This window comes from Pollachius pollachius (assembly GCF_949987615.1).
Source record: "Pollachius pollachius genome assembly, chromosome: 4".
NCBI classification, from domain to species: Eukaryota; Metazoa; Chordata; class Actinopteri; order Gadiformes; family Gadidae; genus Pollachius; species Pollachius pollachius.
Genome location: NC_136937.1, coordinates 10,420,346 through 10,436,727, shown reverse-complemented (window position 1 = coordinate 10,436,727; position 16,382 = coordinate 10,420,346). Strand labels below are relative to the sequence as shown.

The window sequence follows — 16,382 nt, the reverse complement described above, 5'->3', positions numbered from 1 at the left end:
CCTGAATAGCCTGAATGATGAGTGCAGTTCATGTGTCCGGTGGAACCTTAGGTTGATTGTGTGTTCATTTACAGGTTTATTTTGCCATAGCATGACACATTAAGTTTGTTATATTTAGTAACTATTAAACCTTCTAAACGACTTATATTTACAAAAAAATATATAACAGCTGTCTCACTTACCTAACCAATATCATGATCAATGTAACATTGCAACGTTCAGACACAAGTAAAGGCAGTCCATTTATTTTTTTTTATTTTGGAATGGACTGCGCTGAAGTTAGTTTTAAGTTTGATATCGGCGGAAATTCGACGGACATCCAGCGGCTTCTTCTACCTCAGTTTACGCCCCTGTGGCAGCAGAGGAGTGCAACTCCGAGCGCTGGAGCCCTCCCCCAAGGGGGGTTCACAGCGGCCACACAAAATCCTTGTAATGTACATTCCCTTCTTGGTGACTTGCTCATTTTAGAGAAAATTATGATAACATTTTTATACTAAATTGGTCTCATGTAGCACACTTATTTTGATTGCTAATGTGTCCTTAATATATTTTTAGATAAATATCTGACTAGAAAACTATTTTCAATAGCTCTCGTGTCACGTGAACCAGTAACTCTGAATCAATGACACATATTAATACCACACGCGACACACCTATTTGTATTTACTTTTAGTGCTTTTTCTTTTATTTTAAATGAATATTTTTATGGACGATTCATGTTTTTTTTTCAATAGCTCCCATGTCATGTGACGAGGTGGCTCCTAATCAAAAACAAATAGGACATACCTCTTCTGATTGGATATAAGGGTTCAACTGTTTTTCAGGGGGAAACTGAGGTAGAAAAAGCAGCTGGATCTGGACTACAGCTGAAGATGCAGAGCTACTGTATCTTCAACACAGAATAATCTATTTTCTCGTTCACCATATACAGGATGCAATCTGGACCCTCAACACACTTCAATCAAATACCAGTTTCAGGGAGCAGTTGCAGCGAGAAGGTCGGAACCCTCAATTTGGCCTCGTGGCTATGCGGAGCTTCTTGGAGCGAGCTGGCCTTGTGGTAAATCAATATCGTCATAACATCATTAGAATGGAGTGGGTTGAATTAGTGGATACACGGTAGAAAAAGCTTTTATCAATTGGAGGATTTGTGTGTGTGTGTGTGTGTGTGCGTGCGTGTGTGTGTGTGTGCAGTGATGTGCCTGAACGCGTTCATTGAACGACAGTTCATGAACTCTTTCATATTTTGGGCGAACTGAACGTACTTTATTACTGCCTGATGGACGTTACTCTGAACTCGTTCATTCTGGGGTCTGTGAACGGAACGCTCACTTGGTTTAACTTCGTTCAATATTGGGGTTATTTGTTTATCAACACGGCGGATGCGCGCGCAGAACGCCGTGTTGTTTGACCGGTTGCCCTCACTACCCTCACTAGTGCTGATGTGGTACGATCTGTCAGTATGTGCCGGTTGCATGATGGTTGCAGGTCTCCACAGTCCATTATCCTGCCGGTAACGTATATTGTCCCAAGCCTGCAGAGTCGACAGCGGCCTGGCGCTCCGGTTGTAGTACCGGCGTTGCTGGTGTTGCATGTGTTCCCGCCTCCTTCTGGCGGCGGTTGGGCTGATGACCTGGGGTTGTAGTTGCGCTGCTGTGGTAGGAAGGATGGATCTCAGCCTGCGGCTGTTGAGCAGCTGGGCCGGTGATTTGAAACCGTCCACTGGAGTGTTCCGGTATTCCAGTAGGCTGAGGTACGGGTCCTTCTTTTCTGCCCGTGCCTTGTCCAGTATAATCTTGGCTGTCTGGACAGTTTTTTCTGCGAGCCCATTGCTTTGGGGGTAGTGCGGGCTTGTCGTTGTGTGTTTGAAATCCCATGTGTTTGCAAAGTTCTTAAAGTCCTGTGAGCTGTATTGTGGGCCATTATCCGAGATCACCTTCTCGGGGATGCCATTACGGGAGAACATGGCTTTCAGTTTTCGGATTACCGCTGATGAAGTAGTGGAATACAGCCTCTCGATCTCGAAGTACCTGCTGTAGTAATCCACCGATACAACATAGTCTTCTCCATTCCATGCAAACAGGTCAGTTGCAATGACCTGCCATGGTCTGTCGGGGATTTCATGAGATAGCATTGGCTCTTTTGGGTTTGACTTCCTGTGTTGCAGGCAGATGGTGCACTTTTCCACCATGGCCTCTATTTCTCTCCCCATTCCTGGCCAGAAAAGGATGTCTCTCGCTCGTAGTTTGCTCCTTTCCATGCCTAGGTGCGGAGTGTGTATTGCTGTAAGCATGCTGGCTCGGAGAGAGTGTGGGACTATGATCTTTTCCCCTTTGAATAGGATTCCGTCCATCTCTGATATTTCATCCCTGTGGTTCCAGTATTCGGCAGTGGTGGGTGAGCATTTCTTCCTGGTTTCAGGCCACCCAGACAGTACAGACTCTTTCAGCATGGTGAGCTGAGGATCCTGTTCAGTGGCTGTTCTGATGTCTGTAAGCTTTCTGTCGCTCACAGGGAGGTTGCTGATAACCGTGTGGACTTGCGTATCCATGCCCTCACTCAGAGTGTGGTCGTTGCAGGCTAATGACTTCCTGGAGAGTGTGTCTGCGACAGGGATGTGTTTACCTGGGCGGTGGATGATGGTGATGTCATACTTCTGCAGCTGCAGGATCATCCGTTGTAAGCGTGGTGGGGCCGCTGCGAGGGGCTTTCTCATAATTGATTCCAATGGCTTGTGATCGGACTCGACGACAACCTGGCGCCCGTAGACATACTGGTGAAAACGCTTACATCCAAAGAGAACAGCGAACAGTTCCTTCTCAATTTGAGCATAGTTTTCTTCTGTGGCTGTGAGTGATTTTGAAGCGTAGGCGACGGGCTTTTCTTCTTGCAGGAGCACAGCCCCCAAACCACTTTTAGACGCGTCGACCTGGAGCCTCAGCTCCTTGCTTGGGTCAAAGTAGGTGAGCACAGGTCCTGGCTCCCGTATGATGAGGTCCTTCATTTGCTGGAAGGCGGAGTTGTGTGTTTCATCCCACACAAATTCGCTGCTTTGCTTCAGTAGCTGGCGGAGGGGTGCGTTTATTTCAGACAGACTTGGGGCAAATCGAGCCAGGTAGTTCACCATCCCCATAATGGTCTCCAGTTCGGCTTTGTTCTGGGGTGGCTCCATCTCTTTTACAGCTTTCACCTTGTCAGGGTCTGGCTTGATACCTTCTCGTGTGAGCCTGTGTCCAAAGTATTTGACCTCTGTGACGCAGATCCTGCTCTTCTTGGGGTTGAGCCGTACACCTCTCTCTCTGGTTCTCTCCAGCATGGCCCGCAGGTTAGCGTCGTGTTCCTCTCTGGTTCGCCCGTAGACCAGGATTTCGTCAACTATTGCAGCGACGCCTTTCAGGCCCTCATACGTCTCGTCTATTTTTCTCTGAAACTCATCCTGGGCTGATACGATGCCGAAAGGAAGGCGGAGGAACCTGTATCGGCCGAACACAGTGTTGAACGTCGTAAGCATGGATGAATCCTCGGTTAGTTTAATGGCCCAATAGCCTGACCTTGCGTCCATGACGCTGAAAAACTGTGCGCCTGCCAGTCTTGGGGTGACATCCTCCAGAGTGGGGAGTGGGTAGTGAGGTCTTTTTATAGCTTTGTTTAGCTCGCGGGGATCTAGGCATACTCTCAGTTTACCTGTATGTGGCTTCTCTACTACCACCAGTGCATTCACCCAGTCTGTAGGCTCGGTCACTTTCGCGATGATTTCAGCCCCTTCCATCTCATCGAGCTCGTCCTTCAGGCGGCTGCGGAGGGTGAACGGGATTCTCCGTGGTGGGCACACGACGGATGTGGCTGTGGGGTCCAGGCGTATGCTGCATTCACCTGGGAACTGTCCAACGCCCTGGAACACATCTGCAAATTCCTCCCTCACATCACAGCCTTCTGTTTGAGTTGCATTTACAGACAAAACTAGTTTAATGAGGTCCATATCAATACATGCTCTCAGTCCTAATACAGTTGGAGCTTTGGTGGTGACTATGTAGAACTCCAGTGTCATAGCAGTTCCTTTGTATTTACAGCTTAGGTTGCATGTCCCTTTTACATCAAGTGGCTCACCACCATATCCTGTGAGGCGGCGGGGTTGTGGGCTTCATGTCTGCCTTGCTAAACAGTTTGTGAAATCTTTGAGCTGGGATTATGTTGACTTGGGCACCGGTATCTAACTTGAATTTGATTTTGTGATTTTTCTGTCCAATTTCCATCTCAGCAATGGCCACATCATTGTCTGTGCCTTTTTGAAATTGTGTCAATGTATAGTGTCTCCTGTTCGTCTGTATCGCTGTCTTGGGCGTTAGCGCCCTCTACTGCATGCACTGGCTTGGCCCTGCGTTGCTGCTGAGATCTGCATACCTGGGCGAAATGATCAAAACGTTTGCACTTGTTGCATTGTCGGCCCCTAGCTGGGCAGTCCTGACGGTCACTGTGTTGTTCTCTTCCACAATTCCCACACGTTTTGCCATGTGGTCTGGCTCTGTCTCCACTGCTTGAATATTTCCCCCCTTGACTGTAGTTAGCACTGTATTTTGGCGCCTCTCTGTGCATCTTGGCGCGGCCCACAGCGTGTATGTCGTGGCTATCAACGTTAGCTGGTGCTCGACTGTTCATGGCTTTCATTTGTCCCTGGGCTAGCTCATGCGAGCGTGCAATGTCTATTGCTTTGATCAGATCTAGCGTAGCTCCATGACTGAGTAGTTTCTCACGTACCTTATGAGAGTTCGTTGCGAAAACTATCCGGTCCCTAACCATCTGGTCCGAGTCAGCATAGCCACAGTCCTTGACCAGCAACTTCAAATCCGTGACGAATTGCTCAAATGGCTCGCCAGAGCCTTGCATTCTTTCTTGAAACTTGTATCTTGCAAAAATGGGGTTCGCTTTTGGGGTCACATATTCCTCAAACTTGACGTAGTACGTCTCCAACAATTTAGCCTGATCTTCCGTGAGTGTCCAAGTGTTAAAAATGTCCCGACCTTTGTCTCCGACCCACAGTAGAAGGTAACTGCATTTATCCTCCTCGCTCACGGCTTTCAGTGGGCCGGTGAACATTAGCTTCACATGCTGCTTGAACCTTCTCCACGACTCCGGTAAATTAGCAGATTCCCAGTCCAAACTTGGGCTCTGAACACCAGAGGAATGCATCCCGACTGAATGGTAAGCGTTGAGTTCTTAATAACTCTGACACCATGTAATATTCTTATGTTGTAGCTGTTAAATGACAGGACCGATTTAACATGACGGGTACTTTATTCGAGCGTCCATTTCCTTGTGACACACCAAACGATACATCTCGCGCCTCACCCTTCACATATGAAAATGAGGTGTCATCTGACCAATCACAGTAACCCATCTATCTGTAGGATATTACAGGCTCCAGACTAACTTTATGCGTTGGTTGCACTGGTGCGCCTAACTTATTTTTTTAGGTGCACCAGCACAAAATTTAGGTGCACCAAATTTTTCATTGCGTCGCCTTTAACGCCATAAGGTCACCTTTTTATTGCTCTCCATAACTTCATATAATGTGAATGATTTTTGAACAAGAATAATGGTGCGTTCCATGCAACCCATAACCCGTGTTTTCACAACCTTCTACCTGTGAAAATTATGGAGCCAGTGTCCTGCCATAATTCTAACCTAAAAAAAAGGTTGGTTTGAAAACTCAACGCCTTGTAAAAAAGGTTTTGCAACACTGAAAAAAGACATTATAGCCTGGGAAAAAAATTAAACCATCTGCAAACATGATTTTGTGTTCTATTTTATCTTCTTCATCATTTTCACCAACACATTTTCAAAGTTTAAAAAATGTCACCAGCGCATTTACAGAGTTTCAAATACCGCGGTGAAGTTAGTTTTAGGTTGGATATTCGACGGATATTCAGTCCAGTTCCAGCCGCGACTTCACGGAGATTTGCCAGACAATAGCAGCAGGAGAACGGTTAGCGCACCTCGCAGAGCCTCGGGGTAAATCGCTGGAAACTGATTTAGGGACCGTCAATAAATTACTTCACGTAAATATATCAATACAAAATACTTGCAGTATTTTCAATAGCTTCCATGCCATGTGACCCAGTGACTCCAAACCAGTATCCAATTGTAGAACTAAACTCTAAGAAGAGGACACACCACTTTTTATGGTATATTAGTGCTTTCTCTATTTTATATGAATATTAATATGCAGGAATGATCATATTTCTTTCAATAGCTTCCATGCCATGTGACCCAGTGACTCCAAACCAGTATCCAATTGTAGAACTAAACCCTTAGAATAAGACACACCACTTGTTATAGTATTTTATTCCTTCCTCTATTTTATATGAATATTAATATGCAGGAATGATCATATTTCTTTCAATAGCTTCCATGCCATGTGACCCAGTGACTCCAAACCAGTATCCAATTGTAGAACTAAACCCTAAGAATAAGACACACCACTTGTTATAGTATTTTATTGCTTCCTCTATTTTATATGAATATTAATATGCAGGAATGATCATATTTCTTTCAATAGCTTCCATGCCACGTGACCCAGTGACTCCAAACCAGTATCCACTTGTAGAACTAAACCCTGAGAATAGGAGACACCACTTTTTATGGTATTTTAGTGCTTTCTCTATTTTATATGAATATTAATATACAGAAATGATCATATTTCTTTCAATAGCTTCCATGCCACGTGACCCAGTGACTCCAAACCAGTATCCACTTGTAGAACTAAACCCTGAGAATAGGACACACCACTTTTTATGGTATTTTAGTGCTTTCTCTATTTTATATGAATATTAATATATAGAAATGATCATATTTCTTTCAATAGCTTCCATGCCACGTGACCAAGTGACTCCAAACCAGTATCCACTTGTAGAACTAAACCCTGAGAATAGGACACACCACTTTTTATGGTATTTTAGTGCTTCCTCTATTTTATATGAATATTAATATGCAGGAATGATCATATTTCATTCAATAGCTTCCATGCCACGTGACCCAGTGACTCCAAACCAGTATCCAATTGTAGAACTAAACCCTGAGAATAGGACACACCACTTTTTATGGTATTTTAGTGCTTCCTCTATTTTATATGAATATTAATATGCAGGAATGATCATATTTCTTTCAATAGCTTCCATGCCACGTGACCCAGTGACTCCAAACCAGTATCCAATTGTAGAACTAAACCCTGAGAATAGGACACACCACTTTTTATGGTATTTTAGTGATTCCTCTATTTTATATGAATATTAATAAGCAGGAATGATCATATTTCTTTCAATAGCTTCCATGCCACGTGACCCAGTGACTCCAAACCAGTATCCAATTGTAGAACTAAAGCCTAAGATTAGGACACACCACTTTTTATGGTATTTTAGCGATTTCTCTTTTTTATATGAATATTAATATGCAGGAATGATCATATTTCACTCAATAGCTTCCATGCCATGTGACCCAGTGACTCCAAACCAGTATCCACTTGTAGAACTAAACCCTGAGAATAGGACACACCACTTTTTATGGTATTTTAGTGCTTCCTCTATTTTATATGAATATTAATATGCAGGAATGATCATATTTCATTCAATAGCTTCCATGCCACGTGACCCAGTGACTTCAAACCAGTATCCAATTGTAAAAGTAAACTGATTCTGATTCAATATAGAATTATAATAATAATTAAAATAACGCTCAAGAGGTTTACATATTTTCAAGCAGCAATTTGTGTCCATCTATTATTTTGTGTATGTCTATTATTTATACTATATATATATATATATATATATATCTTGCTGTCAAGGGATTAAAATATTGAATCGCGATTAATCACATTAATGTCCTAGTTAACTCACGATTATTTTTTTCTATGCTAAATATCCCTTGATTTCTTTGTCCCATTCATTTTTATCATTTTAATGCTCTTATCAACATGGAGAAGTGCATCGGCTTGCCTTCTGCAAATGTTTTTTTACTGATAACAACATTGGCATATATTGATCAAAACAGGACGATACAAAAAAAAGCCTTTAGTGCAATTAAACGATGAACATACAAACATAATCCCTTGAACGTAGCAGTCAGGATACTGCTTCTTTTTTAGGGGTCCAAGCCAACAGGTTGGATCCCTATTGTTTTTGTAAGGATTATTATTCCTATTATTATTATACTTACCCCCCTAAAAGTGGTACCACAGCCCAAACCGTAAATGGTGCACACACGCCAATTACATGACTAGATCCAGATCTCTTTGGACTACGCAGACGACAAAATCCAGACACGCCGGTCACTAGGTGGCGCTATACCAAGGAATACGCGTTTGGGGCTATAACTCCCACACCGAACCTCCCACAGTCAAAAACTTGTACCCACTTATTCACTGGAGTCTGCTGCATCTTTTGGCATAGGCCACGCCCATTTGCGTCTTAATTTTTTTTCGCAAAATCGCGAAAACCGCAAAACTGTATTTTCGCTACTCCTCCCACATTTCTTGACCAATCAACACCAAACTTTGCACACGGCATCTTCAGACGCACACGAAAAGGAATCCTGCATTACTTTTTTGATCCGACCTTTGACGACGAAACGGTAGCGTTTTGAACATTGGTTTATTAGCTACGTTTTACGCCGAAACGCAAAAATTCAAAAAATACCAAAATTAGACATCGGATCAAGCCCACATTTTAGACACATGTCGGTGTTACCCTTAATGGCGTTCAATAAAAAAAACGGAATGTTTCGCCATTAGGGGGCGAAATAAACGAGGAAATTGTATATCTTCTAATTGGCCAGAGGAATGTTCTTCAAACTATAAGGGAACCATCAAGGGGCAAACCTGAGTCTATATAGAAAATATGGCCAAGAATTATTAATGTGGGTGGGAGTTATTTGGCAAAGGAAAATTGTCTTTGGAAAATGTCGCCACAGGGCGGCGCCAAAAAACGACGACATTGTCTATCTCCTATTTGGCCAATGGAATGTTCTGAAAACGCGTTTTAGGCTATAACTCCCACACCGAAGCTCCCAAAGTCAAAACCTTTATATCCACATGTTGTTCACGGTAGCGTTCTGAATACTTGCTTCGCGTTGTGCCGGCGAAATGCACATTTCTTGTCGCGTTGTGCCGGCGAAATGCACACTTCTTGGACCCCTGCATAACTGCTTGCAGTTCTAGTTTTTCTTCTTTTTTTAAAGTAAATAAATGGCGTTTATCACGCTCTAAAAAAAATAACGCCGTTAAAATTGGTTTGCGTTAACGCCGTTAATGACGCGTTTAACTGACAGCACTAATATCTATATATGTATAATAGCATATGTATAAGGCTATATGTGTTTCACCATTGCTGGAGGAAGCAAGATATGTAATAATTATTACCATCATTAGGTGGCGATAATGAACCCGAACTTGGAAAATCACAGAGAACTTCGTAAGAAGCAGGCAGTCAGACTTGCTGAAAATGGTGCGCTTCAAAGAAGGCCAGAGAAAAAGAGCTACAGACCTTTAGCAAAAAGCTGGTGGTACGGATGTTGTTCTCAGGTCCTTTATTGATCACAGATTTAAAGTAAATGTTACATCTGAGCAGTGGTCCTCAATTTCACTTGCCTTGGCAAACACCACAAAAGGCAATTACCAAAAATGTTTAAAGTGGTTAAGGGTCATCTGGGATGAAGACAGAAGAGGAGTCCGCACAGCTGTGCTTCATGCAGGTAACCCTACTGTTCTTAATTTACTTCGTTGAGTATGGAGTTAGAATCAGGCACGGCGCCAGGATTCGAGTTGTGGATGGGCCAGACCAATTGTGTGTGGTCCTTAAATTAAAAACCAAGCCCCCCCCCCCCGCACCCCCTCTTGTACCGGGGAGCGTCTTATTGCATTTACATAAAAAAGAAACCGCCAGTAGGGTCCGGCCGTGTAAAAATCGGTTTTGACCAAAGGGCGCTTTGGAATCTCCATTACGCACCTGGCTGTGCGTAATGGCTTTAGGCCATTAGGTCTGTAGACCTAAGGCCTATAGACTGTAAAAGTGGTCAGGAATCGAATATTTCCCACATAGTTTGTTTATGCTCGTATAACATGAGGCAGAATATTTCAGATTTCTATTTAATTGTTTTAAGTTTTCAACAATATTTCGATATCATTAGCAACAGACTGAGCTTGGCTTATAATAGGCCTACAAAGAAGATGCATTCAATTGTAGCCTATACTACGAGATAATAACGCCAATCACGGTTATCCACGAAGATAATTGGGTCATTCCTACTATTCGGTGCCATTTCAGTCTGGTAACTTTCTATCAAAAACTTTAAAATGTTCCATGATTTTATCTTATCATCTGAAGGAGGGCATGTTAAATTATAAGAAAAATATATTGGTCCAGCTCAGGATATTATATTTTAATAATTTTGACCAAATTCTTCACACCTAACACAGGCTAAATGTCCACCCTGTTACGGGACATTCTCATTTCTATTAAAAAATGATTTGAATTCGCAGCTGTTATAAAATTTACATTTTCTTAGAGATATAATGTCCCTTATTTAACCCTGCAAATGTATTTTAACAAAAACTCATAAACAAGCATTATCTTGAGAAAAGACATGTGTTATTTTAGGACACAATGTAATTTCAACACATTTCTTTTAGTATAAAAAGGAATTTTAATGGGATTTGGCCCATTTTTTTAGTAATTTAATTTAGTCAATTTACTCCCTTTAAGCAACCACAAAGATATACATATTTTTTGATGATTTCATTTAATTATTATCAATAAACACACAGATAACAGGGTGGACAGAAGAGTAACAGGGTGTACAGGACGTAACAGGGTGGACATCACAATATATATTTTATGAAAGAAAGGCAGTTAATTTACCTTAGAACATTCACATAAACATTGATAATGTAAAAATGATCTTCACTAACAATCCATTAATGAGGATAACTGCCCCAAACCTATATAGCAAATCAGCAACAGCAAAATAACCTCACAGTTGTTTTGGCAACAGCAAACTATTTATCAGACCAGCAACCCAGGTTTTCTAGGAACTTCCACACTTCCTTCTCTAGCTGGACAGACCTCTTATTCAAAGGTTGTGGCTCTTTCATCAGGCACACAATCTGGTCATCTCTGTACCAGCTAATGTCCTCTCGTGGACCTGGCCAGAAGAACTTGTTGATCCCATTCTTATGCATGCATTTTACTCTTACATCTTCTTCAACTTCCAGGATGATTCCTGGGTAGGGTTCACCATCATATTTGACAATGCAACACTGCCCAATGTTTTCTTTCATGATGGCCTCAGGCCGTGAAGGCTCTTCAGTGCACTGCAGGCTTGCCTCTTCTCCCAGGCTCACCTCCTTTATCCCATAGCAGGCACAATCCAGTACACCTTTGTCTGCCTGACAAAGGCAAGTTATGTCCCGGTATTTAATTGTCCCTGGAGAGAAACTGATGACTTGGTGGATTTTCATTGTTCCTTTGACAGGAACAAGTGGGGGCGCTTCCATTATTTCCTGCACTTTCCTCTCAACATCTCCTTCTCCCACAAAAAAAAGTTCCACCGAAGTACCCACGCTCCTCAACTGGTGGAGCATAGCCTCTGCGTTGGGGATATCTCCTCCATGGCGGACGATTTGGTCAGCTGATCTTTTAAGGGTACCCCCGACACCATCTGGAGCTCCCTTTCCATGGCTGGCCTCAAAAAAGTTCCAGCTGATATCTTTAAAGCCTTTCTTGAAAGGCTCTTTTGAGATTAGGTAAAAGTTTCCCTTCTGTTTGTATTGTGTAGCTGGGCCGTCACTGAAGACATGAAGGCGATTAATCAGAGGGTATCTCTCCCTCACCATGTCTAACACAGGGTCGAGGTGGGCCCAGATAGCTGGGGGATCGTGCCGCCTAGAAGGCGAGATGGAGCAGAACGTCACTGGGGACTGCTCAGCTGCAGTGTACAGCACTCCTGTATGTAGGGTTGCTTGCTGATGTGACCCTCCAAAATGGACCGATTGAATTTCTTGAGAATACTTACAGGAGTAGTTCTCACTGAAATCTACATGTAGTAGTCATTCGTTGTTCCTCAAGTTTTCTCTGAGCTGTCTGTAGGCCCCGTACTGCCACCTGATATTAAAGATGTGTCGCCTAAATCTAAACAGCCTGTCATGAAATTCACTTACAAGTTCATCCTCTGTTGTCATCACATTTTTCTTCACAGTGATTGTTGACCTTTTCTGGACTTGTAGGAGGAGTGTTCATTGACTGAAAGGTCTTCCTGGCTCTGTCATTTTTCCTCAGCTTTCTCTTTCTTTCTTGCCATTTGTTTCTTACTGCTCTCTTCTCTCTTTTGCTTAGGTCTGACACTTTCTTTTTTCTCCCTTCATCAATGTCCTTTCTCCACCTCTCCTTCTCTTTATTGAGGTATTGCTGCCGTCTTTCATGGTCTACATCCCGACGAGCCCTGTAGCGCCGTTGCTTTTCTGCGGCAGACAACGGCGCCATTCCCTGATAATTACATGCAAACCATTTTTAAAAAATCTTATGGAATCTTATGGAAGTATGGAACAAAAAAGGCATAATAATGTATAAAAAATCCAATACAAACTGGAAACACTTATTCATCTAGCCCTCTTACATCCACCCTGTTACTATGTGTCCCCCCTGTTACTGTGTAAAACAGTAACAGGGGGGACAGTAACAGGGGGGACATTTTATGCTAAATTTAGCTATTACTACTCATGTGATGCAGAAGAAGCTAGCTAATGTTGACCACTGAGGAGGATTTTTAACATGTTTTTTAACCATATTTTCAAAATTACAAAAAAGGATCAGTTTCCACTATTTATAAGCATAACAGGGTGGACATGTTATGCTTTACCGCATCAGTCAAGCTTTCTAAAACATTGAAAAAAGGTTGATTAAAGAGTGATACTTACTCTGCTTCTTGTAGATGATTTCTCTCCAAAAGTAATGTTACTTGTTGAGTCATGTGACTAGAGGGATAGTCGGAGGGGGGTGTTCAGGGGGACTTGCATCAGAGTAACAGGGGGGACAGTCGATTCAGGGACACAACATATTTTAAATACTTAAAGTCTTAAAAATGTTTTAATCACAAAAAATAACATTTGGTAAGGAATATTATAACCAAAGCTATACAACAATTATGACAAATGTAGAATTTCTTTGATTTTTATTACTTATATTTGTAACTGAAGTTGAGCAAACACGATTGGGGACATGGAAGTTTAGTTGTTTGTGCTAAAGTTGGAGGAATTATTTTAAATGCAATTAATCCTGGGGACATACTGTTGTGTTCTACGGTAGAGGGGGATTAACTATATAAGATGAGCTTTTAAAAATAAGTATTGGCCAATTTTTACAAAAAATATACCATATTAGGCTATGGGGACTCAAATGGCACCGAATACTAGGAATGACCCAATTCCCCTTTTGCGCAAATCGGATCAAGCATCGATATCAACAAAGGTTGCTGCATTGAAAAAATGAAGCATTTCAGAAGATTTTTATTTATTTTTTCAAGAAAAGTTTCGGGTGGGCCCGTTGAACAGTGGTTGGTCCCTGGTCCGTCGGGCCCACCCATAACGCCGTGCCTGGTTAGAATCGTGTTTGCCATGACGCATGCTCTAGGGTGCATGATCATTGTTCCGTGCTCTTTCCTTCTATCCTTCATTCTCATGTCTCTTGTTTTCCTGTCTTTATTGCTGTGATACTTTTTTACTAGTGGTGCAACGGTTCACGGGTTTCCCGTGATCAACCCTCAAGGTTCGGGACGCAAGTGATCCGCGGATCGGCTGATAAAAAAAAACAGTTGTTCGTTCACATGATCAGCGCATGTTTAAAGGACAATTCCGGTATTAACAACATCATGAAGTATCGTAGCGAAATACAGTTTCTGTTGTGTTTTATTTGGCGTTCCGTAAATCCCATTTAAACGGAAACCGGAACCGGAAGCGGATATGTTTATGTTTGGTTGTAGTTTTTTCGCTTGTTTCTCCGTATTAACAGTAGGGCTAGAACCGAGCGAAAAGACTACAACCAACCTTCCTTTGCTATGAGCAATGAGTCTTCCAACCGAAATCAATGGATTTACAAAATGCCAAGTAAAACACGACAGGAACTGTATTTCGCTACCATACTTGATGAAAAAAAAGAAGATGTGGGGAGAGTTTAGAGTCAACACTCTCCCAAGGCAATGCTGACATCCTGAATTGTAAATCCATGGTTAGGGATTATTTAGTATCCATGTTAAAAAGAAGAAGGAATAATGCCTCGGATTGCAATTTTTTAAATATTGACTATCCTTTTGAATTGAATTATTACCTAATTTTTCACTTTATTTTGTTTTTACACATTTGAAGATTTTATTTAAAGTCACATTTGTCTTGTTATCTTTATTGTTGTTGTTGATCCGAAAATGATCCGACCCGTGACTCAAAAACCGTGACACAATCCGAACCGGGAGTTTTGTGATCCGTTGCACCCCTATTTTTTACTGCTACTGTTTACTGTTTTTATCTATGCATTGTAAGGTGACCTTTGGTGTCATGAAAGGCGCCCTAAAAATACAATTAATTATTCTTATTCTTGTTATTATTATCTATTGTCATATTGTCATTTATACTTTGACTCAATTTACAAATTAAATGGTGTTGTAAGTATCTTGTTAGCCATATCTCCATTATAATATCTCCAACAATGTCCTAATTTTTAGAAAAGAAAAGGCAGAGAACAAGACGAAAGGGTACTGAGCAGGATGGAGAAAGGGACAATAAGAAAGATGAAGGGGAAGAGCAGACACCAACAATTGAAGAAGACAGGGACAGTACAGATGGTAGAGACATGAGTAGACTGTCTGATACAGAGACTGTTGAGGACAGAGAAGGTCCTGAAAATAACAATGCACAGACCAAGAAAAGGAAGAGAGAAGGACTTCAGGGTGCTCAGCAGGATGGAGAAAGTTTGAGCAAGAAAGGTGAAGAAGAGCAGACACCATCAAGTGAAGAAGACAGGGACAGTACAGATGGTAGAGACATGTATATATTGTCTGATCTAGAGACTGTTGAGAACAGAGAAGGTCCCGAAATAAACAATACACAGACCCAAAAAAATAAGAGAGAAGGACTTCAGGGTGCTGAGCAGGATGGAGAAAGTTTGAGCAAGAAAGGTGAAGAAGAGCAGACACCATCAAGTGAAGAAGACAGGGACAATGCAGATGAAGAAATATATATTATTCAGACTGACAGCGACAGTGTAAAAGAGAGCAGAGAGGAATGTCAGGAGACTGTGGACCAGACTAAGCAAAAAAGGAAAAGGAAAGGAAAAGAATCAAAATGCACTAAATCAGATCAACAAACAGGCTACAGAAGGTGCAAAGCAGGGCCAAAAATGTTCAGAATTACAATCACTAGAAAACAATGGAACAAATTAAAACCAAAACATGGGCAGAAACGTCTACGTCCTCCATGGACTGATGTACTGTATGATGAATTTTTAAAAGAAAATCCATCTTGTACACTTGCTTTCAAGTATCAGCATGTGAAGACAAGTTACAGCCGTAAAATAAAATCCCCATTTTTCCGTGCCTCAGCACGCTGTACATTTGAAGGATGCAAGGCTGTCTACAGTTTTTCAAAAAAAAGCAGCCCAAAATCAACGGATAAAAGAATATGTTTTAAAGTTTTGCGCTTTGGTGAAGTCAGACACCGTAACAACCAAAGAAAATTTAGGCCAGCCAAATACCTACGAAGAGGAAAGATTGCTAAAGCTGTAAGCAATGGTGTCAGCAATTATTATTACAGCATGTTAAAAAACACACCTGTGGAAGAGATCATGGCTGGTAATTTCACCAGAAGCCTCACCAAGGATGTCTTAAAGACAATTTCATCTGAGGTTAAAAAGAGTGCAAGGCTCCATGATGATGTAATGCTTGAACTCATGCTTACACAAAAGGTCATTAAAGAGAGCAGCAGTCATGCATCCTCAAAAGGCTATCTTCAGCGCCTGCAAATTGATCCTTTTGCTGTACATTTACAAACTGATACTGGAATCAATATTTTAGCTCAACATTTAAAACAAACACCAACCGCCCTCTACCTTGATGCTACAGGTGGTGTGGTGCAGAAAATTCCTGACCAAAACAAAAGGGTACTGTATTATGCTCTAGTTTTGCCAGGCATGGGCAAGGATAAGCCTCCTTTGCCCGTCACAGAACTCATAACCAACAGCCATTCTATTCCATCCATTTCCTATTGGCTAATGGAATTCCAGAGGAAGTTGTCACATACAACAAAAAGACGAATAACACAGGTTGAGACTGATTATAGTTGGGCTCTAATT

General features: G+C 41.8%; 1 protein-coding gene across 1 annotated transcript in view; it reads left to right on the top strand.

Moving 5' to 3' along the window:
• LOC307075163 (folylpolyglutamate synthase, mitochondrial-like) overlaps positions 1-16,382 on the top strand; it is a gene marked incomplete at both ends in the record, with an annotated part of 29,933 nt that overhangs the window by 853 nt on the left and 12,698 nt on the right. The window contains one exon of the mRNA XM_079735666.1: positions 932-1,060. Within this exon, the coding sequence (XP_079591792.1) occupies positions 932-1,060 (129 nt within the window). The remainder of the gene's footprint in view (positions 1-931; positions 1,061-16,382) is intronic.